We start from the raw sequence: 21774 nt of genomic DNA, 5'->3' as shown, positions 1-21774 counted from the left end.
AATTTAAAGTTATAGTTACAGTTTTCCTTAGTTATGATAAAAGATAAAATAGATATAAATATTATAACTATAATTCTTGCTTGATAACTATTTTGTTATATGTAATTTTGCTATGTTAAGTTAAAGCCTTCTTTTTTTTTGTTTAAACAGAAAAAGGGGAAATGATGGAGAAAGGACATTGATTTCTTACTAATAAAAAAATCTGTCTAGGCCCATTTGATAGGCCAACCCTTAGGTAGGCAGAGAAAGCAGAGAGAATGCTGGAAAAAAGAAGATGAGTCAGGGAGTCGCCATGATTCTCCCACTCCAGACAGACGCAGGTTAAGATCCTCCCTGGTAAGCCAGCTCGTGGGCTACACAGATTATTAGAAATGGGTTAGATTAATATGTAAGAGCTAGCCAATAAGAGGCTACAGATAACGGGCCAGGCAGTGTTTAAAAAAATACAGTTTCCATGTAATTATTTCGGGGCATAAGCTAGCCATGCGGGCGGCCGGGTGCCGGGGACGCAGCCCTGCCACTCCTACTTTTACACAAAAGAATGGAGCTAGAAGTGATCATTCTGAGTGAGTTCACCCATTCCAGAAAAACAAACATTGCATGTTTTTTTTTTTCTCATTTGTGGATAAAAACTTTGAACCTTGAGATATGTGTATTTCATTAGAAATAATCACAGAGGCCAGGAAATCAGTAAGAGGTGCGGGGTCATTAGTATAGAGTAACAGGGTACTAATATAACAGCGGGTTTTAAACTGGGGTGGGAGATGGGCGAGCAGGGTAGGTAAAGGAATATGGGGAGTGATAAATAACACTAAAGACCTTTGCAGAAATAATATGGAAACCTATTACAGTAGAAGCTTCCTAGTATATAGATATATACTTATATGTAATAGATGCAAAGAGTGAAAATTAGAACCTATCCTAATTGTGCCACTGTGCCCATAGTTGACACCACAGGCCAATAAACAAAAAGCCCAGTGCCAAGAATGGGCTACTTCTTTTGGAGCTGTTGGCCAGTGAAGTCCACAGACCCCTCCCCCCCCAGACATTGCAGGCTCCTGCTAATGATCTTAACTATCCTTTGAGGTTTGATGGTAAGATCCTATTGCTGATAATACCATACACTTGAGTCAGAGAACATATCAATACCATACCAATCAAGTGGGTATTGATATGGAAGCTTTATCTCCACTTGTTCTAATTTTCAAAGTTCTAGAAGGTGCCATTTATACTACTGAAGAAGAAAGGAAATCATCCATCTTACCCAGCTGTGAGCCCTGGGAGCTACGGTAATACTAATAGGCCTGGTACACATGCCCACTTTTGTACTACTGGTGATGACTATCTTGGAAGCAGCCAATCCCTATTTGATTAGAATTAATTCTGTTTCACAAGATGAAACATAAACTGGCACCATTTTTTTTTTCAGGCTAAGAACCTATGGCCAGATAGGTCATAGGCCTTGGGGATAATTTACTACTATTATTCTTCTAAAGGGAAATAGCATTGAACTCACCGGTACTGACTGTTATACTCACAGGTTAATATATCTCTCAGTCCTTATCAGAAAAGTTTGTAATTGCAATAGATAGCAATTAACACTGAGACCAACAGCTGGTCAGGTGCACAGAGTAAGAGAATGAGGAATGTTTAGCCCTAACAGGACATCTGCATCATACCCTCTTTTCCCTAGGCTCAGGAATCATTGTGGAGAAGGGTGTGGAAACAGTATAAGAGCCCAGGCTCTTATGATTTCAAAGATACATTGTCTTCCAACACAACAGAACACATATGAATTCACAGAAGCTATGATGACATACACAAATCTTGTGTGATCTCAGGCCCAACCAATTCACAAGATGGATAAGAAGAGGTAGGCACAAAGTCACCCCTGCCCACCAGCTAAGGAGTTAGTGGCCATTGCTAATTGCTGGGAGAGACAGAATCAGTTTTCTGAAGACTGTGGTTCCTGATAAATTGACCATGTTTCAATGGAAGGTTACACATCCAATATACGGGCAGCACAAGTCAGCCACGGGTTAAGAAAAATAAAAATGAAAAATAAACCACAAAGTTGGGTAGGTAGGGAAGGGGACAGATCGAGTTGGGTAGGATGTGAATATGGCAAGAACACACTGTACGTGATTCTCCAAGAACTAACACAAATTTTAAAAGGAAGTTCTGCTGTCTTTCAGTAGGATGATGAATAAAAGAGCCTTGATTTATCCCCATAATAGAATTCTATGTAGGAGTGAAAATAAATGAAATAGATCTGCATGTATCAAAACACTGATAAAAAGGAAGTTGCCAGAGAGAACAGTACGATATATATTTAACATTTATAAGAGCACCGTACGTTTTGTGACTACAGGTAGGTATCTAGAGTTTGTATAATGATGTATTCTGGGTTTGGTACTCACATTAATAAGGAGTGGGGAGGAGGAGGATGGGTGGGGCAGGTGTGCTAACATCTGCTGAATCTGGATGGTGGTACCTGGGCATCTGCTATGTCACAGTATGGATTTCTCTGCACTCCAAAATATTTCATTTAAGAATCATTTAATTATCAACCATACTCTCAGTGTTAGTGTCCTCATGACAAGGGCCACTATTGCCAGTTTCTTATATGTCCGTCTGGAGAGAATATGTATGTGCCATGGTGGGTAGCCATTGTGTAATAGGCATTCATAAATTAAAAGCATCCTGTGTGTGTATGTACATATCAGTGTAGGTACCTATGGTATCTAGACAAGGGTGTTAGATCTCCTGGAGCTGGAGTACATGTGGTTGTAAACCACTTAATATGGGTATTGGAGATTGAACTTGGGTCCTCTGCAAGAGTAGTACAGGATCTTAACTGCTGAACATATATCTATATATTCTTTTAAATCATCATGTAGAGAGTGGTACATTCACTGACTTGTATCTCCTTTTTTTTGTCACTTGATAATGCTATGGAAATAATTTCAACCGCACCCTTGTGAAGCTTTTCTGTCTGTAATTCTGCAAATTATCCCACCACATTGAGTAATTAGGTTGCATCCCATCTCTTGCCATTGCACATCCATTGTAAACACTCATTGTTTCTGCCAGCATGCTGCCTGCCTTGTATAGCTAAGCCACATGCTTCCAGTCTTCCTGATCCACAGTGCCTGACATCCCAGCGGCGGGTTAAACAGTGGGTCATCAGACTAAGGGCTTTGCACAACAACTCTACTAGTTTGCCTCTTTGTTGAGCAAGCCCGGGGTGGATGTCTCTTGAGTTCACTGATTGACACTAGGTGTTAGCTTTCCTCCTTTCCAATTGTTGGCAGAACCCTTCCTCCCAGCACTTGTCTGAGTGTTCAATGAGACATTACTTCAAAAGAATGAACTTATAAGTAACTATAATAGCAATGCGATAAAAACACAAAACTCATCCTATCCTAAAGGATTTGCTGCATTGTGCCATTAGCTATGCCCTGGAGGTTCTTTCCTCTGTTCAGATCCGAGAGAGTATGGGGCAGTGGGCATGGTGGGGGCATCTCTTTCTCAGTGACTCCATGCTCTCTGACATTGTATGGGTATCTTGCTGTAGGCTATGGTGGGAGTTTTCACATCATAGGCATAGGTTTATCACACACAAAAAGTTAAAGTTACAGCAAGCAAAGTGATGATGACTTAGGTCAGACTCATTTAGGTCACTCATTGCCAAATATACAAACATCCTCTATCTAAATATCTGAATTGGAGCTTTTCGAGTGTGTGTGTGTATGTGTGTGTGTGTGTGTGTTTGTGTGTGTGTATTGGTGCACATGTATATGTGTGCATATATGCATGTGTGAGTGCAAGTGAGCATTTTTGAGTGTGTGTGTGTGCACATGTGCATATTTGTGTGTGTGTGTGTGTGTGTGTGTGTGTGTGTGTGTGTGTATGTAAAAGCTCTCCACAGTTTTACCAGTTACAATTGGCAGGGCAGGGATGAGGCTGCTCCCCAAACCTGCTTCTACCTTCATTTTGCTGAAGCATTGTCTTGGATAGATCTTCAAAAGAGAGCTTGTTTGTTTTGCTTTGTTTTTGGACACAGGGACTCCCTCTGTAGCTCAGGCTACTCTGGAACTCAGTATGTAGTCCACACTGGCGATATAGACTTGGGCTGCCCTCCCTATTTCTGCCTCCAGGTATGGAGATTACAAGCATGTGCTGCCATTCAAACCTTAGAAATGGTTTTCATTAATGTGCTGAGTGCTTCTTCATAGACTGAGACCCTCTTGTAAGAGAGGACCAATGAGAAGTGAGTAGCACGGGGGCAGTCTGCCCTGCTACCTCCCCTCACGGTCGCTGAATGAACACCCTCAGATAGCTCACTACTGACCCCAAGAGAATTCAGAAGACAGGATGCACCATGAGGCTTTGCGCTGGGTGACCTTAGGCAGCCATCCTTCTAACCTGAGCCTCTGACCCCACCCACTGGATTTGAGGGGTGGATGAAGTGATATCCATAGATGCTTCCAGCACCTGTGCCTACCAAGCCCACGCAGACCTCCAAGGGGCGCTGGGCTCCAGTCTGTGAAGCTACAGCATGACTCTGATGGAATTTAACAGGCCATAGGGCGCAGGAAGAAAGACAGAAGGAGGCAGTGTTAAGAGCTGGGGACATGGGCAGAGGTGCGTGGGGTAAGGGAGAAAGTAGTGCTGTGGGTGACAAAGGCCCAGCTGAGAAAGCACAGAAGTCCTGTTAGCGCTTTAGCCACTCACACCCCAGGCCCCTGGGGCCGCTTACCCTGCAACATGGCTGATGTCGTATAGTAGTTGAAGGGCACGTTTTTCACCAGGTATTTCTCAGGGTCGAGGCTGGCCAGTTTCGCTCCCACCAGCACGGACTTGCCTGAGCCTGCAGAGCCGACCAGCATAACGGGCCGACGCCGCTCCATAAGCCGCTCCATAAAGTAGCACACGCGGATGGTCTCATTTGTGTGTACCAAACAAGCCTGGAACAGAATGTGATAGGCGGCCTGTTCTGGGACATTCCAGCAGAGGGGAGTCTGTCATGGGGAAGCTTCTCTAGTGAGAAGAGGTCTGAGCATCCTCCCTAACTTCTACTGTTTGTCCATCTGGTAAACGCATTGTCCCTGCACCCTGAAGTTCACAGCAGAGACCCACCCCTGTCACCTGTCTCCGTGAGACCCCTCCAAAGGGACTGCAGGACCTTCTGGCCTTGCCACCTCCTCTCCTCTGTCCCTAAGGATGCTGACTGGGTTCTCTATTTGCTTCCTTTCCTGTAGGAGACCTTGTAGGTTAATTACCTCTAGGATTTGAAAAAAGAATGCACCTGAGGACCAACTGGGTTACACAAGGTCAAATACTCTATACCAATAGGGGTCGCTTCTGAGTACCCTCACGGGTACCATGCCCTTGGGTCTTCAGTCCCACTTACCTGCAAAGGCATCTCAGGGTCAAATTCAAACTGAGGTATGAGCTTAGCCCAGGGCTCAAATTTCTTGGTCTCTGGGTCTATGTAGTAGTCAAAGACAGTTCCTTGGGAAGGAAACTTCACTGTTTTGAACTCAGTCAGCCACCACTTGCTGAACTCTGCGCGGTAGTCTACAAGCTGCAAAGACAAGGCGGGTCAGGCCACAGATTCTCCAGAGCCCAGGGGACCCAGGCAGGAGACCTTGGTACTGACAGAGGTTGAAATAGGGGCAAAAGGAGTTCAACTATATATCTCTAGGATGGAGCAGCTCCCAGGAATGACAGAGCTCCAGAAGCATTGGCCCCATCAAGGACCAGAATGTAGGGGACAGAGGTTGCCCCCTGGTACTTTCTAGGGTTTAAATGTGTCCTAGCATTGATGCATGAGTTCTCTATCTTCATATGTATGTCTTTATGCAGAAGAGAGCATCAAATCTTACTAGAGATGGTTGTGAACCACAACATGATTGCTGGGAATTGAAACTCAGGTCATCTTGAAGAACAACCAGTACTCTTAACCTCTGAGCCACCTCTCCAGTCCCACTTTCTAACATTCATATGCTGGGACTTTAATGCCCAAAGTCATATTAAAGGTACCTGCAGGTGGGGCCTTCATGGAAAGGAGACTTAGGATGAGATGAGGTCACATGGTAGGGCCTCCATGATGGATTTCAAGAAGAGAGATTGAAGCTTGTACATTTTCTCTGTCACCCATGGAATGCCCCTTACATCGAGGAAGCAGGCACAGAGGTGGACTCCCAGACATCTAGTCTCTAGAGCCAAGAGCTAAGCAAATTCCTATTCTTTATAAGTGTCCTAGCATGTAGCATGGAGTACGACAACTACATACAGCAGCCTGGCTTGATAATGTGACTACAGCATGGCCCTGGAATACATCACAGTCACTCCAAAGCAAAGAGGACCGAGGGAGGAAGGATCTGAGGCCACAGAAGGGAGGAAGGTTTTTTGACTGCCAGAAGGGCAAGTGTGGACCAAGACCTCCGAAAGAGAGAGAGAAACCAGCTCCCACCCTCCTAGGCATCAGAGACTGAGCAATTTCATGACGTAAATGAAGGCTGAAAGCAAGGGACGCAGTGCGGTTGAGCAAGAAGAGTCACAGAGGCTAGTCACATCCTCCTGAGTCTCACTTTCATCATCTAAAGATGAAGGTTGTAGAAGAGACTTCTAAGCGTTCTTCAAGACCTGATATACCATCCTGAAACAGCAGAGGAGACAAAGCTTATTGGCCTTTCTGAGAGAAATAATAGTTTGCATGTATAATTTTCATGCCTTCATATAAAGCACCAACCCCCTAGGGGTAGAGCTGAATGCCCAGTATACTTTACTGTGGTTGAGTTGAAACACAGTAACCCTTCAGCATAGCAGAAACACAGTAACCCTTTGGTACAGTGGAAACACAGTAACCCTTCTGCACAGCGGAAACAAAGTAACCTTTTGGCATAGCAGAAACACAGTAACTCTTCTGCACAGCAGAAACATAGTAACTCTTCTGCACAGTGGAAACACAGTAACCCTTCCACACAGCAGAAACACAGTAACTCTTCGGTACAGTGGAACCACAGTGCAAACACCCAGATGTAGGAAATATTGTACAGAATACAGACTGGCAGTTGTAGGGACACCCAGGGAGGGCAGGGCAGAGACAGCATTCCCAGACTAGATGGCTGACAGGGCTGATGTGGAGAATGGATCTGAATCCTGAGGGAAATGGGACACTCTCATTTTACTCTCTTCTAAGTAAACAGGATAAAATTCTTTTGTTTCAAAATGCTGATGGAGGTTGACCCAGTGGCACACACCTATAATCCCAGTGATCTAGGAGCTGTGGCAGGGGGACCAGCATGGGCTGTAATGGGACCTGTCTCAAAACAAAAATAACACCAACAGCAGACCAAAATGGAAGAACCAAAACAAGAACGAGAAAAGAGAATGGAAAGAGGCCAAAACTAGGGACAGGTTTATGTGTAGTTCTGATTCGGATTTCAAGTCAGAATAAGGGGATGTTGTTTTTTTCTCTTTAAATTTAATCCCAGAGAAAATCCCCATTTTAACACATAGATGAAGTGCTTGGAGACACTTTTAGTCCCCTGGGAGTCCTCAAGCTGAGGCTACTCTCAGAAAGAACATGTCTGTCCATCTTCTCATCTCGCCTTCAGTACTCCTTCATCTACCTGGTTAGTTCGTCACAGGCTGGGTCACACCAATTCGTCCCCCTGCCATCCCATAATTTGGCACTTGATCTCAGCTTCCATTCTGACTTAAGACCAGGTGACCCTTGCTGACTGAGCCTTTGGTTGGTCCCCTTTGTATCCATCTCGGTGGGGCTTTTTGCAGAAATGTATTTTAATGAAATCTGTCTCTCATGGCTTCATATTCTGTTATAGTCATGCCCTTTATCCTAGATGACATTAAAATGTTACTGGCACCCTATTATAGAGTTCAGGATCTGATTTCACCACATTCAATTTTCGCAGTGCTCTGAATTATCCTGACTGGTTAGAATGATCCCTATTTTTTATATGTAAGCCCCAACTCCCATCTTGTGCTCTCTGTACCACATCTCTGCAGGAAAGCACTTTCTGTGATTGTTGAAAACTATTCACCCTGGACTTTTTTTTCTTTTCTTTTTAATTGGTCCTTCCATACTGGCACAGGCTCCATTTTTGTTTAGTGTGTGGCCTTATTGACAGGTTTTTAAGTGAGGCACCATTGGTGGTGCTGATGCAAATATCTGGCCAAATTCCTACTCTCTAATTTACAGTACTCCCTTTGGTGGTTGGCTTTAATGTAGGCTGTGTGGGATTCCAGGCATTCCCTGCTGCTAAAAGCTTTCTCCTGTGTTTCTCCCCATTGCCCGCATGGCTACCTATAGTTCCCAGAGTGTAAGACACCTAGGAAAGGTGCTTTCTTCTGGGCTTTTAGAAAGAATGGAGTGGATTTAAATGTCTCTATGCAGATTGGAAAATTGACCGGGTGTCCCCATCCTGAAACCCCACTGCTAATGTGGGTGAGGAGCCCAGGAGTTGGTAGATGACATCTCAGCAGCTGGAATGCCAGAGCCTGCAGTCAGAGGGAAAGCATAAGCCTCTGCATTTGGGGATTTTTGTGCTTTCCAATCAAGTGTTACCCATTATGCACACTCAGCCTCTGATGGGAACTGTTAAGCAGGGCAGGGCAGTCCAGATAGCTGTCTGAAGAGCAGCTCCTGCACACTACAGAACAGGCACAGAACATTTGAGATGTCAACCACCTGAGCCTGCACATCTTTCTTTTCCTACCCTACCCTGAGGTATCTACATCCAGATTGGGATCAGGAAACGGGGAGCCTATGAGAGCTGCTCTGTATTGTCTGAGCAACATGCAATAACGGATGTTACTAAAACAAGGGCGAGTGCACTCTTTGAAGGAGCAAACCTTTTCAGATTCTTCAAATATGGCTTTGTCCTGCAAGGCTGAAACTTTAGTTTTCTTGGAAGAAAAGCTTTAGGTAGCTTAGAAGATGGTTTAGTTGGTCAAGTACTTGCCACACAAGCTTGAAGACCCAAGTTCAGATTCCCACACCTATGTAAAAGTTGAGGACAGCAGTACATGACTGGAACCCCAGGGCTAGGGGTCTCTAGGGAATACTGGCCAGTCAGTCCAGGTTAGTCAGAAGCCACAGGTCACAGTAAGATACTGTCTCAAAAAAAAGTTGTAGAGCAATTGAAGAAGACGCGTATCACTGACTTCTGACTTCCATATGTGCACAGACTTCCACAGACAGATGTGCACACATGTGCATGTTCACATACACACACCAAGAGAGAGGGGAGAGAGAAAGAGAGAGCGAGCCCCACAATCAACCCAGACCAGAAGGAGTAAATCATAACTCTCTAGCAATCACGGTTTGGCCTCCTACTGTGAGACAGCACCAGATACTTCTGTGTAGCTGAATGTTTGGGTTAGGAGAATATTGCTAACAGACACATGTGCATGCCAGCATTATTCTCAGCACCTTCCATGTATCCACACTGGGCGATGAGAACAGTGTCCTCATCAACAAACCCAGGAGCTGTCAGCATCCTCTGGACACACGGTGAGAGTAAGGAAGACACAGGTTGAACTTCTCACTCACAGTCTCTCAGGTGATGTTGACAGTTACAGTTCAAATCCTGTCAATGTTTTCTCTTTTCCTTTCTCGCTTCCCTTCTTCTTCTTTTTCTTTTCTTGGTGGTTTATTTTTGCAGCTTTGTATTGATACATAAAGCTGCATCTATTCAATGTTTACAATGTAGAGAGCTTGGTGCTAAGCACACACTTGTGAGGCCATCACCATAATCAAGGCATAAACCTGCCCAACGCATCCCAATTTCCTTGCACTCCTGTACTTTCCGTTATTAGTGCTGTGTTTTGGGATAAGCATACCAAACATACAATCTCTTTAGGAAAGCACAATGTTCACAGGGAGGTATTAAGTGAAATAAGCCAGACATGGAGGGACTAATTATAAGGGTTTATACTAATTATATACATACATAATGAATGTAAAATAGTCAAATGCATAGAAGCAGAGGGTGGAATAATAATAGCCAGAGACTATGGGGAGCAGAAAGCAGTAAGTCTTAGTCAAATGTTTCATTCAGACCAGGCAGATAAGTCTAAGATGAACAAATCTCTACAGAATTGTACCTATAGTTAAAAACACTTTAATGTCGACTTAAACATCTGCTCACATAGTCCACGTTCCTGACGTCTTTCTCACGTTGTATGATAGGGAGACTCGGTTACAGAGCAGTGAAGTAAAGAAAGGGCTCCGAACGTAGCAAGGGTTAGGGAACCCAGTGCCGAGATATTCTTTAGTGAATATCTCTATGCCTAAACATCACGAGGCTACAGGGACCAACATCTGGTCTCCCTACTTGGTTTGCCACTCACAATCAACATTTGACCTGACCTTTACTGTGTTTCAGGGCTATGAGGGACACCCCGGTGAACTCTGCCTTGCTACAGAGTAAGGAGCCCAGGCTTCTGAAGATCCCTGGAAGACTGAAAACGCTCCTCTTGCTTAGGTTTCTACAGGACAGCATCTGCCACCCTCTCAAACACAACTCACCTGGCAGAGTATCATGTACCTACCCCAGCTGTGGTCTAGGCACCAGCTCTGCACAGCACTCCATGAGAGCAGAGATGGGCTCCCCAACTCAGAAAGCAACAGCTCCAAATGCAGTGAGGCCCCAGCCAAGGGCTCATGCCTCAAGTGGAGCAGTTTGTGGGGGGAAAACTACCATGATGCAATGTTTAACAGCCTACCTTCTGAGTCTATGGTGTGTGTGTGTGTGTGTGTGTAGCAGTTTTTACTGCTGTACGCTTCAGCATGGTGTTGATCTCAGCATGTCACCTTACCTGATCTTGGACCATGGCACTGCCAAAAGCCCAGACGGCAGCAAACACAAAATAGAGTTCGTACATTTCCTTGGGGCAGTCTGCAGGGATGTCCTCCTCTGTCAGGAGGCACTCGAGGAGGTAGCAGAGCAACTGGACCATGCTCTGCTCGGGGACTGGGATCACCTTCTTAAATCTGCAGAGAGAGAGAGAGAGAGAGAGAGAGAGAGAGAGAGAGAGAGAGAGAGAGAGGAGAGAAAGAAAGATTCTAAGACTCCATGAGTATTCCACACTGTGGTACAACTGCATAGCCATGGAAGCCCCCTGGTTTTAGGGGACTCATGGTTTGTCATGTTCTTTGGGAGCCCAGAGGACCATGGTGCTATGTAGACTTTCAGTATCCACAGCTACTCTTGGGTTGGTTTCCTTTAAAGAATGGGAGCACAGAGCCTTTTGAGAGAAGGTTCCCTGTGTGATCCTGTCCTCTGATAACCCTTTCCTTTCCGCTGTTTGCATCCACATTTTCTTCACAGTATTTAGGGAATGTAGGAGGCTGGGCAAAATGAACTGGGGCTCATGTTTCTACCCATCTTTCAATCTCTTCAAAGCCCAAGGAGAAGCTAAATGCTGGGGATGTGACTTAGTGGTAGAACGCTAGTGGAGTACACAGGGTCCTTGGTCCATCTCCAGTTCCACATGTGTATGTATACACACATACACGTGTGTACACATGCTCATACAGTCACATACTTCCCCATTCATACACCCACAGACTGCACACTCACGTATACACACACACACACACACACACACACACACACACACACACACACACACTTTTCAGTTTTATCCCTCTACCTGTATGGACAGCGTACATCATATAACCATACTCCTACTTCTCATCACATCCTACCAAGAGATGCTGTCTTCTGTGGCAGGCAGTTTCTCTGTCATTCAGAGCTATCAGATAAACAACACTCTCAATGGCCACCTTATAAGTCATTTATCTCTCCTGGGCCTATTAGTTGCCCAGTATCCACTTGCTTCTATGTTTTTTGTTTGAGCTGCCACTAATCTGTCTGTAGTCCTTACAACAGCACACGTGTGTGGTCTGACGGTAGACATTACTTCCTTGAGTAACGCGGAAGCCACGTCCTAATGAGCCATCCATCATCTGTTCAATACCCACTCGTGACAGAATGATGAAACAGAATCATCTCAGCTCCATATCAGATGAGGTGCCACCATAATAAGTGATTCCAGCTGCTCCCACTTCAATACGAGGGTCCAAGTAACCCAGGTGGGACCAGCTTGCAACTCAGACCTCTCAAGGTCTTAGTGGTATTGAGGATCATAGAGGGCCTGCAGTGAGAGGTTTGGTGTTCGGCAAACATCCTGTCTTTAGCAAGATACCTAGGATTTGTCTTGGGGAAAGGCAGGGAACTGGTTGCAGTTGGATTGCTCTGGGCTGGGAAGCCTGGTGTCTGGGAAACCTCAGGGGCTTGTGGGTCTGAGAGCTGAGAGTAGGGAGGTTTGTAGCTGTGGCGTTCTGAGTTCCAGTTTGTCAAAGGAAGGGAGGGAAAGGAAAGGGTTTTCTGGAATCTGGTGTGCATGCGGGGCTGTTTGCAGGCTATGGATTGCCTTGGAGGGTTTTGTGTGGCCAGTGGATGAAGGCACGGGGCACATCAGTGGATGGAGCAGGGAACATCAGTGGATAGAGTAGGGGCACATCAGCGGATGAAGGCACAGGGCACGTATTTTTAAAGAAATGTAGATGGGAGATGCTAGTGACGAGGAGGGGGCACAAGGTGATCCCACATCTCCCAGAGGAAGGAGTTAGATTCTGAGATCTTCTATAGTTAGAGTAGCCATGGCTACATAGGTCTGGCCAAGTGACATCCTTCTTTCCCTTTCTCTTTACACTGTCTTCTTTCATTTCTGAGGAATGAGCAGAAAGCTCTGAGGATGGGAAAGAAGTGAAGAGCCCTGGCTGTCTTCACTGTGGGCCAAAGCTTCTGGGTCAGAAGTTCCCCCCAAAATAAGGTTTGCTTCTACAGATTCTCAGCACACTGAGTGTGTGTGTGTGTGTGTGTGTGTGTGTGTGTGACTAAAAGTGAGGATAGAGAAACTATGTAGATATCCACTCAGATCTTTTGTAAATGGTCGCTTGTTCGAGATGCTCATCTTGCTTTGTAACTCAATACTGTACTCTCCCACAGCATCTTCCACAGCTCTGTGATTCCACACAGGTGCACCCTGCATATCCCATACCTAGATCTAACTCAAGGCCTGGACAGCCCCTACAAAATGGTTTTGAAGGGACAAAAAAGAGGATTTATAATTGTGTTTTGTTAAGTGAATGATACTAAAATCCTTAAACATGAAATCCAAGATGACAGGCAGCTCGCAGCTACATTCTACTAAATCTTCAGGGAATAAACTGGGAGACTTTAACAGCTCAGAAGACATGGGCAGCAATCTTTAAATGCCTATGGCTTTAATAGCAAACCAACTAGGGACTTTACAAAGCAGGGGACAAAGCTCAGAGTTCTTCCTAGAGGGGTCGCCTCACTTTAGGTACTTTTCCTTCCCCTAGTAAGGGAGTGTCAACAGCAGGCAGCAGCAGCCACAAATTACGGCTGAGAGCCTCAGGACGTCTGCACTGTACTTTTAGAAGCAAATGTTTTGGAGAGCTGGAAAATGGGATGGGGGTAGGAGGCAGACCAAAGTAAGCTGCAATGGCAGAAAAAGGAGACACACTAGGGGAATCCTCTCTTTTTAGACATAGGGAAGCAGCCTGGGAAAAGCCATCTTACAAAGACTCCTGCTGAGTTGGTGGTCAGGTGGCGTGGCATAAGACATAAGACCGTCTGCAAACCATGCTCTCGAGAAACCCAGAGCAATGGTATAGTCATGGTAATCTATACTGACCCCTGGCCTAGGAGAATTCTAGACCACTGGGAAGAAACTTTGAATCTGAGCCTCACACAGTAGTCAGTGAGTAAAGGCCTGGTTAGAGCGAGACTCTGTAGGGGAACAAGTGGTGTGGCTAACACTAGGAAGGCCTGCCTAGGAAAAGGGACAACATTACAATCAGATTCCTGAAGCTTACCCAGATGTATGACGGTCACCTATGGCCTGACCTTGCAAAGAACCACTCAGGGGTGTATCAGGCATCTGGGAGCCTGGGAAAGTACTGAAGGACTTGATATTGGAACCCACAAAATATGACATATTGGATTCTAGTTCTATCCCCGCCCATGTCTCCTCTTTACATCAGTTCCTCTTTTGCTTTATAGCCATGCCAACTTTGCATATGATCACGCCGGGAGATGCAGAAAATGCTTTTGACAAAATCCAATATGTCTTCATAATAAAAGCTCTAAAAAAAAAACCTGGCATCAGAAGGAACATCTCTCCAAATAATAACATCAGTATATTACAAACCTATAAGCAACATCATAGAAAGTGGGTGAAGCCCAAAGCATTTCCTCTTAAGTCAGGATTAAGACAGAGGTGCTGTGTTCATTCTTTCCACTCCTGCTCGATGTAGTGCCCGAAGTCTTAGCTACAGCAATAACACAATAGAAGAAAATGAAAGAGCTATGTTTAGGAAAAGAAGTCAAAGTGTCTTTATTTATAGATGATATAAAAACTCCCTAAGAAAACCCATAAATTATTTTGATAAAAATTAATATATAAAATCAGCAACATACTGAGGCTGAGAACCTGTGCCTAGTGGGTCATAGGCCTTAGGGGGAACCTACTAATATTTTGCTAAATGGAGACAGTATTCAAACAACTCCTATGACTTACTGCTGTGTCCACAGATTAGCGCATCCCTCAATCCTTACAGGGAAGCTTCTTGCAGTAGATGGTGATTAACGCAGAGACTGTGTGGTTCAGTATATAATAAGAGACTGGGGAGGGTTAAGTCCCAAACAGGAAGTCTATTCTTTTCCCTAAAGACTAAGGAATCACAGCAGAAGATGGGGGCAAAAAAGAACGCAAGATTTAGCGATGGTGGATGGCTTAAGAAAATAGCGTTTTCTACGTACACAGGCCAGTTAGTTACACGTTTTAAAAATAATTGTGACCACACGCATAAGATCAGTGTGAGCTCAGACCAGACAAGATCTCAGCATGGAGGAAACATGGTGGGCACAAAGTCCTATCTCTGGATGAGGAGTTATTGTTATTTGATAGCTGCTGGGAGAGGGAGAATCAGATTTTTTGTTTGTTTTGTTTTGCTTTTTAGCACATGGCATTGGTAGGACAAAGACTCCCCAGAGCAGGCCTCACACCCAAGAGTATTTGACAACAAAAACTGGACTTGATTTTTTTTGAAAGAGAGGGAACAAGAAGTTGGGTGGGGAATGCGATTGGACAGGAAGAGAAGTGTAACCTGGTCTTGGAGGAGTTTGGGGAGGAAGAAGTAAAAACAATTGAAATATATGAAATTCCCAAATAAGTATAAAATATTAAAATCAGTATCCTTCCTAAATACCAATCACCGAGATGCTGAGAAAGAAAAATGGGAAGCAATTGCATTCACAATTGCTTTACAAATAAACCTTGGCATAACCTGACTAAAAAAGCAAAAGACCTGTATAATGAAAACTTAAACTATCTAGGAATGAAACTGAACAAGAACTTAGAATCTCTAAAAAGCTGCCCATGCTTATGGATGTAAAGAATTAATATTGTGAAAATGTTACAAAAGTCATCTAAATATTCATTGGAGTAGCTATAAAATTTCCAATGTCATTCACACAGAACTCAAAAAAAAAAGTTCATATTGAAACAAACAATGCCATGGGTATCTAAAGCAATCTTAAGCAGAAATAACATAGTTGGACTTCATATCACTTGATCTCAAATTATTCTACAAAGCCATAGTGACACAGACAGCAGGCTATGAACACAAAAGCAGGCATATAGACCAATAGGATACAATAGAGAATGCTTATATCAACCCACACTGTGGCTACAAACAGCTAGTTTTTGGCAAAACTGCCAAAAGTACACATTGGAGGAAATACAATTCCTTTGAGAAATGGTGCTTGGAAAACTGGAGCTTTCCTTGTGGAAGAATGAAACTAGATCCCTATTCACTAACCTGAAAAACAATCAACTTCAAATGATCAATTACCTTACTGTAAAACCTGAAGCTTTGAAATGGTAAGAGAAAAAAAGGGAACTATCTCAAGATTTAGATATAGGAAAGGAGTTTCTGAATACTACTGCAATTGCTCAGAAAATAAAGTCAGGGGTTGCTAAGTAGATCCTCATAAAATTGTAAAGTTTCCATGAAGAATAGGAAACAATCCAGTGGAAAGACAGTTAACAGGGAGAGAGGAAACCCTTTCTAGTTATGTATCTGGGTGAGAATCACTATCTAGAATACATAAAGAACTCAAAAAACTAAACAAAAAAACCCCTAAATAACTCAATGAAAAAAAGCAGTAATGAAATGAACAATTTTAAAAAGTTGAAATACAATGTTCAAAACACATGTGAAAAAATGTTCATCTTCACTAGCCACCAGAGAAATACAAATCAAAACAATTCTGAGAGCTCATCTTATTCCAACCAGAATGGCAGTCACTGAGGAAACAAATAACAACTTCTGGTAAAGATGTGGACAAGAGGAGAACACTTACATGTACTTCTGGTAGGAATGCACACCAGTCCAGCTACTATGGAAACCACAAGTGAGTTTCTAAAAACACTAATAGTGCACCTACCATATGACCCAACTGTACCACTCCTGGGCACTCACTGGGAGGTCTCCAAGTCAACATACCACAGAGTTGAAACACTGTCCACAATAGCTGAGTTATAGACTCAACCTGGGTGTCTGGCAACAGAAGAATGGATGGATGGGAAAATGTGGTATAGATACATAACAGTAATTTTCTTGTATCATAAAGAAGAATGAAGCTGTGCTTTTTGTAAGGAAATGAATGCAATTACAGATAATAATATTAATCAAATTAAGCTAGTCTCAGAAAGACAACTATATATTTTTTTCTCATTTGCAATTCCTAGATTTTACATAAACACTTAATATCATGTACACATTCCTGATGGGAAAGTAGAGGTGAAACCCAGCTAGGAGAACAAAGAGGACTGATGGGCATGGGGGTGAAGGGGTACAGAAGGAGATCCACTGAGGGGACAGCAGATGTAATTGCGTGGCAATGCTTTTATGTGACAATGAATATACACAACAAAACGAAACAGAAAACATCTTAATATACGTTGGTGTCACACAGGGTTCCAGCAGAAATGAAGAGAGACCAGCTCTTGTATAGCAGTTTCCTTGAAGACTGAACCATTCTACCCTGTTGTGGAATATGATTTTAAGATGTGTTAGATTTGTTTATGCTGTAGAACATTTGCTTTAATGATACAAAGATGTGTCATATTCCTTTATGTTGAACTTGTTTAACTCTGTGGGGCTATGTTGTCTGTCTAAAACATCTGATTTGTCTAATAAAGAGCTGAGCAGCCAATAGCAAGGCAGAAGAAAGGACAGGAGGAACTGGCAGGCAGAGAGAGTAAAAAGAAGGAGAAAAAGAGGGATAGGGAAGCAAGAGAGTTCAAGGAATGAGAAGAGGAGAGGAGGACTCCAGTGGCTAGTCGCCCAGCCAGACACAGAAAAAGAAGGAAAGAAAAGATATAAAGAAACAGAGAAAGGTAAAAGCCCAGAAGCAAAAGGTAGATGGGATAATTTAAAGTTAAGAAAAGCTGGCAAGAAAAAAGCCAAGCAAAGGCTGGGTGTTCCTAAGATAAGAAGACTCCCTGTGTTTTATTTGAGAGCTGGGTGGTGGGCCCCCAAAGAGCTAAGAGAAAAGAGAAAACAACCAACAATACTACCCTGCAGGGAAGCTCTTTAAGACAGAAGATAAACAACTCGAAATCCCTTCAGGAAGCCCCTGAAAGTGACCAGGTTCACTCAGTCCCTCCCTTTCCTTCTCAGAGGTACAGAAACAGAGAAGACTGTGGAGAGTGTTCTTAGACAAGTCAAGCTGCAAAGAAGACTCTGAGACCACCAGTCTCAGAAGAAGCAGAAACCATCTGAGTTGCCTGGAAGAGTTTAGATCAATCTAGTCACATGGAAGGCACACATTTCAACCTTTGAAATGCCTGCGGGCTGCACAGTGTTTAAAGTTCCCAGTTTTTGTGAACTGTCACGGTTCTGGAGTGGGCTTTGGTGAGACAGCTGTCTTTGAGGCATTTCTGCTCCTGTAAGAAATCCCACTCTCTGATCATGGCGGACAATGAGGGCTGCTGAGAAGCCAAGGACAATGGCACTGGGTTTTGATCCTACTTCATGTTCTGGCTTTGTGGGAGCCTAGCCAGTTTGGATGTTCACCTTCCTAGACCAGGATGGAGCGGGGAGGACTTTGGACTTTCCACAGGGCAGGGAACCCTGACTGCCCTTCAGACTGGAGAGGGAGGGGGAGAGGAGAGGGGGAGAGGAGAGGGAGGAGGGGGAAGGAAAAGGGAGACGGGGAGGGAAATGGGAGGCGGGGAGGAGGCGGAATTTTTTTTTCAATAAAAAATTATATTAAAAAAAAAGAAATCCCACACCCATCTTCCTGTAAGTAACCCTAATAAAACTCCTTGGTTCAACAGGTTACACATTGGTGGTGTGTCATGCACTCCCCACCTGGGGTTAGTAGCCATATATATTGTGTCTTCCCAGGACAAGTTCTGTCACACAGCACCAGCCCATCTTGCTAACACCTCACCCTTCTTTGATACTCTGGCTGCATAAGGTGCTTACATGAGACACTGCGTTACCATTTCAAGAGTCTGCTGGCTTCCAGAGAGCCATCAGATACAAAGGACACAGGTTCCAGAGCGACCAGGGCCTGAAGGCTTTCAAAGGCTTCAGAGGTGGAAAATAATTATGAACCCTCCAAATCAAAATCAGTGTTTGGTTAAATATCTAAGATATGCTACTAACTCAATGTGTAGACTCCAGCTCCGTTTCTAGTTGTACAGAATGCACTGTTCATGTGGGTAGACCTATTATTTAGGGTGGGACCAGGCAGGGAATATAGAGCCAGAGTGTTTGGATCCCCTATGACTTCGTTGCATGCTGGAATTGTCCCTCCCCACTGCCTCTGTCCCCTTGAGCAACTGGAATCACAATGTGCTTGACAGGCCCACAATGAAAGAATTAGACATTGTGTGGTAGGTTTTTATCAGTATCATCTCTGGTGGCCATTCTTGTCCCAAATTATGGTAATGGTTCTCAAAGTCCCAGAATAAAGTATCAAATGGAACATAAACACATATACCAACCAACAAATTATATGACAGAGAAGGAGGGCTCAAGTCTGGGAGCCCTTTTGTTCACCCATGGTCTGTTCTTGCTGTAATTGTTGACCGCTTAGTTCAGCATAATTCACTAGAACGTCTATTTAAGTTACAGCAGGTGTCATAGCTTGAATCTTGAGTGTTTCCTAATGCCAGTGTGTTAGTGGCCTAGTCTCCATTTTACTGCAATTGGGAGGGAACAGAATAGTTAGGAGGAGAGGTATAGAAGGATCTTTAGGTTACTGGGGATGTGGATTTGCAAATATATGGTGCTCTGATTTGTTTCAACTTTCTTTTGCTGCCCCTGCGTGAAATAAGTGGTTTGGTTCTGCCACATGCCTTTCCCTTGCGTCTCTATAGACACCCTCAAAACAGGGTCAACTAATCATGGACTAAAACTGCAGATCTAGAGGTAAGACAAGTCTTTCTTTTTTTAGGAATTAATTATTTAGGGCACTTCTCTTATGCAGGGGTGGAAACCTCACTAATTCAGGTGGTCAAAGTAAAAATGAACTCACTGAATCTGGCATTGGGAGGACTGATCCGGTGACATATCACATCTGATCTGTGTGATTGTTACACACAGTCAGGAACAGGAAGTGGATCTCTTGGGCTTGACAAGTGTATCCTTGACCCCTGGGCCAGTTGGAGGGACCGCTGCCTGCTCTGCAAACCTGAACTCTTGGCAGCTATCGCCTCCTGTCAGACAGTTGCCTCCTTCAGACATAACCACGTGCCTCCTAGAAAAAGCACTTTAAACCTTCCTCCCATCTCCCCTCACCTCCGCTCCTGTCTGGACTGACAACAAACATCATATGGCCACCCTAATGTGTGTTCCCCTCTGCTAACTGCTGTGGCTGGAGAGCCATTGTTTTGAGAGCAGGACAGAACATCAACAGGGCTTCAGTTATGAGCCAGCGGGTTCTTTACGGCTGCGCTGATGTACTTTCTTCCTGTGTCTTGGCCTACCTGGTTCTGAGGGTGTCCAAGCAGGTAGGAACGTATTTGTCAAACAAGATGGTCAGGTTGGCTCTCTCAGTCTGGACCTCCCTCTGGTCAATCCAGCTGCTCACTGGAGGGTTCCACCCCAGGTCTGCAGGGTTGATGTACAGGATCCCTGAGTGTACAGGGGATATGGTTCAATGCGTATTCCATGCATGCCAATAGATTCTTCACCCCAGGGAAGCCAACCTCTCAGTTCAAAAGTGCTTAGAAGATTGGACATAGAACTGGGCCCTCACCTAGGTCAGAGGGCCACATGGATTTGGTCTTGAGGGCCAATGTCAAGTAATGGACAAAGAGAGAGTAGTGTTGTAAAGGAACCATCTTACCCTCAGTTTGATCATATGTCTCACCAGAAAGGTGTATTTTGTTCAATAGTCTTTGCTAATAAATTGATCGGGTGAAGGCAGAGGGAAGTTAAGATCATATTGTCCCTTGCTACCAAGAGTTAAACTGACGTGGTGATGCTTGCTTGTCTCTACTGAAAAGGAGGTGATATCTGGCCTGAATATAACCTAATTCAAGACATCACCATGCAGGGGAGGCAGTCAGCTCCTAGATCAGGGGCTATTTCCCTTCCCACAACACAGCATTTCGGAAGGAACAAAGTCATGTGGCCTGGGCCTCATGGTGCCTGTTTGCTCTTGGGGGCATGGTTTAAGGGTTGAGAACTAGGTCAGAGTTTTGAAGGACCAGGTTCATAGCGCCTGTCTAGAGCTTCCTTCAGCATCTGCCAAAGCAAATGTGATCCCATAAGCACCTGCCTCCCCTGAGTCCCTTGATTAAAAGGGTTGGTCATACCTGCTCTGGAGACAGTTGCGGGTGTGGCTGTGCGCAGGTGGCTGATCTCAAAAAGGAGACGCATTGTGGGGTTAAGGGGAATCCTCTCGTTGCTGGCTAGGGTCAGTACCTGGAAATCACAGGAGGGATAGACACTTAGGATGGAACTGTGATGCTGTCATGGTTTGATGGTTTGATGGTGAAAACCCCCCATAGGCTCATGGGAACACTCTGTCCTCAGTTGGCAGTGCTGTTGGGAGGTTATGGAATCCTTGGGATTTGGCATCTGCCTGGCAGAGGTGGGTCATGGACAGCAGAGTCCTGAGAAGGTTACATCAGGATGCTATTCCAGTCCTGTGCTCTCCATCTCAGATGTGGAGACCCGTCCCCATGTGTTTGCTCTTGGTGTGTCTTCTCACCGTGATGAAACTGATGGGAGTCAGCCCTTTCTCCCTTAAATTTCTTCTGTCAGTTGTGTAGTCACAGTGAAGAAGAGGTAGATAATGCAGATGTATTGGTCACTACTGGAATTTGATGGGTTCTTTTCAGCTGGAGACATGGATATGCTATACCTTGAGAATGTTCCCCAAACAGCATAAAAATTAGAATCTTTCAGATGTCCTGAGACCCTGAGGCCTCCACCCCCATATATGGATTAATGCTGAACACAAAGGCTTGAGCCTGAGGTCTATTCTTTCTTTCCTCTTGCCCTTCTCCTGTCTATCTCAGATTACACGACTAGAATATGGCCTCCTGACCTTGACTTTCCAGCCTCTGGAAGAGTGAGTCAAATAAATGTCTTTTCCAGTCTCCAGTGTTCCAGCA

General features: G+C 44.4%; 1 protein-coding gene across 1 annotated transcript in view; it reads right to left on the bottom strand.

Annotated features, from left to right (window-relative positions):
* The window catches only part of Dnah9 (dynein axonemal heavy chain 9), a 328862-nt gene that overhangs the window by 176063 nt on the left and 131025 nt on the right, over positions 1-21774 (bottom strand). Inside the window, 5 exon segments of the mRNA XM_050162584.1 lie at positions 4763-4970; positions 5417-5590; positions 10855-11029; positions 20137-20284; positions 20971-21079. Of these exon segments, the coding sequence (XP_050018541.1) occupies positions 4763-4970; positions 5417-5590; positions 10855-11029; positions 20137-20284; positions 20971-21079 (814 nt within the window).

The sequence above is a fragment of the Alexandromys fortis genome, unplaced genomic scaffold (genome assembly GCF_014885135.2).
Source record: "Alexandromys fortis isolate MF-2015 unplaced genomic scaffold, M_Fortis_MF-2015_v1.1 scaffold_84, whole genome shotgun sequence".
NCBI lineage: Eukaryota > Metazoa > Chordata > Mammalia > Rodentia > Cricetidae > Alexandromys > Alexandromys fortis.
The sequence above is the reverse complement of the archived record's forward strand: the minus strand, read 5'-3'. Positions and strand labels throughout refer to the sequence as shown.